The 1,773-nt window shown below is 34.5% G+C and overlaps 1 protein-coding gene across 1 annotated transcript; it reads left to right on the plus strand.

The window, feature by feature from the left end:
• Positions 1-949, plus strand: LOC114540887. Its single transcript, XM_028560896.1, has 3 exons — positions 1-156; positions 314-558; positions 812-949. The coding sequence occupies exons 2-3, from the start codon at positions 319-321 to the stop codon at positions 947-949; spliced, it is 378 nt and encodes a 125-aa protein (XP_028416697.1). The 5' UTR covers positions 1-156; positions 314-318.
• Positions 950-1,773: the final 824 nt, after the last annotated feature.

Consider the following 1,773-nt stretch of genomic DNA (forward strand, 5'->3'; position numbering starts at 1 on the left):
GAAGTACCATATATGTTCGTCGCAAACTGCTATGGGAAGATTATGTAGATGCTAACAATCACAACAAGTGGTTTAATCCTCAAAATTCTCTCAAGGTCAACTTCATTGGGGAGAAGGCTGTGGATGGTGGAGGACCGAAACGAGAATTTTTTTGCGGTAATTATATTCAAAACATTTACTGAATTCATTGTATATCGTCATTATTATATGTTTATGAGGTACAGTGACTTACACCATATCTCATATTCTCATGTTTCTATCTAGGACTTCTGTTTTTCTTAAAGTCTAATTCTGTAGATTTTAAAATTTATAGAAACCATGAAACAAATGGAAATTCGCTTGTTCAGTGATGGAATTCCAGTTAAAAGCACAATGGCTCTAACTGAGGGACACTTCAAAGTTGCAGGTCTACTGATGGCCTCAAGTGTTCTGCAAGGTGGTCCAGCTCCTAACTTTTTAGCCAATTGGGTGTATCAGTTTATTTCAGGTGGCCTTGATGCAGTGACCATTCAAGTCAATGATGTAAAAAGAGATTCTCTTAAAGTTGCAGTAGAAAAGGTTAGAATGGGTATATATCAAAACTATTTCTATGAGAATGTCAGCCTATATTTGTAATTTTTTCCAACCTATTGTAGGAACTAAAATGTGTTGCTTTATTAAATATATTTTGCTTTTTTTTACTCATGTTAATCAGCATTTTGATTTTAATAGTTTTTTTACCTAGTTTACATGTTAAGTACATAAAGAAATTGAGATAGTGGGTTGATATATAATCAATTATTAATATCAGTAATATCACACATTTTTTAAGATTGCAATTGCCACATCTGATAGTGAGCTGCAAGAAATTCTGCTCGGAGATGAAGTGATGGCTGAGTTAGATGGAATAGGTTATAGAAGAATTCCAACCAGAGAAAGTGTTAAGAACAAGGAAAATCTAATAAGGTAGTCAAAATTTGCTATGTTTGCAATTATTATGATCAAGCCTTTTTCTTTCCCTTCATACTCCAGTGTTTAGACACATTCATATGAATTTATGGATAACTTATTGGGATCAAAACCCATCCATTATTTTCGTTTCAATAATAAATATTGTGATTAAATGCTAAAATTCATCAATTATTAGATGCATTGTGTGAATGAGGCTGTGGTCCCAAAGATACCAATGCTTAACCAATTAGGAGAAGGTTTGGAACAGTATGGGCTGTTACATGAAATTCGAAAATACCCAGAATTATTCAAACCAATATTTACAGCAAATAGCAGCTTTGATATCACAGCTGATGACCTCATCCAGCGATTAGTTGTACATTTTAGTGAACAACAGCTTTTGAAATCAAAAGAACAGGACATATTCAAACTTTACAGATTTCATCCAGACTTTGTACTATGAAGGTATCATTTGACATTTTAACTAGCTACAATACAACAATTCCCAAAAGACTATTTCTAATTTTCTTTACTGTAGGTATATGTGAGGCTCCAGACTTGAAACTGAAGGATGTGTTGAAATTTATTACTGGTTGTGAATCTATTCCACCCATTGGTTTTCCTTCCTCTCTTAATGTCCATTTCAGGCATGATTGCCCCAGTGGTTGCAAGTGTAGACCAACAGCATCTACTTGTGCTTTGGTGATAATACTACACCAATTCATTCATGCTCATCTCAAGAACTTGGTGACCTTCTTATCTCTGCCCTGTGCGACTGCTGTGGCTTTGGAAATCTTTAGATTCCTGCTGAATTGCAATCTAACTTTATTAACAGCTGGCTTG

The sequence above is a fragment of the Dendronephthya gigantea genome, unplaced genomic scaffold (genome assembly GCF_004324835.1).
Source record: "Dendronephthya gigantea isolate DGI-Jeju-01 unplaced genomic scaffold, DenGig_1.0 000253F, whole genome shotgun sequence".
Taxonomy (NCBI): Eukaryota; Metazoa; Cnidaria; class Anthozoa; order Malacalcyonacea; family Nephtheidae; genus Dendronephthya; species Dendronephthya gigantea.

Excerpts from the sequence above, each read along its gene's own strand:
- LOC114540887 (XM_028560896.1), top strand. The coding sequence starts at position 319 with ATGAAACAAATGGAAATTCGCTTGTTCAGTGATGGAATTCCAGTTAAA. Across the intron at positions 559-811 it reads TTAAAGTTGCAGTAGAAAAG|ATTGCAATTGCCACATCTGA; the intron begins GTTAGAATGGGT and ends ACATTTTTTAAG.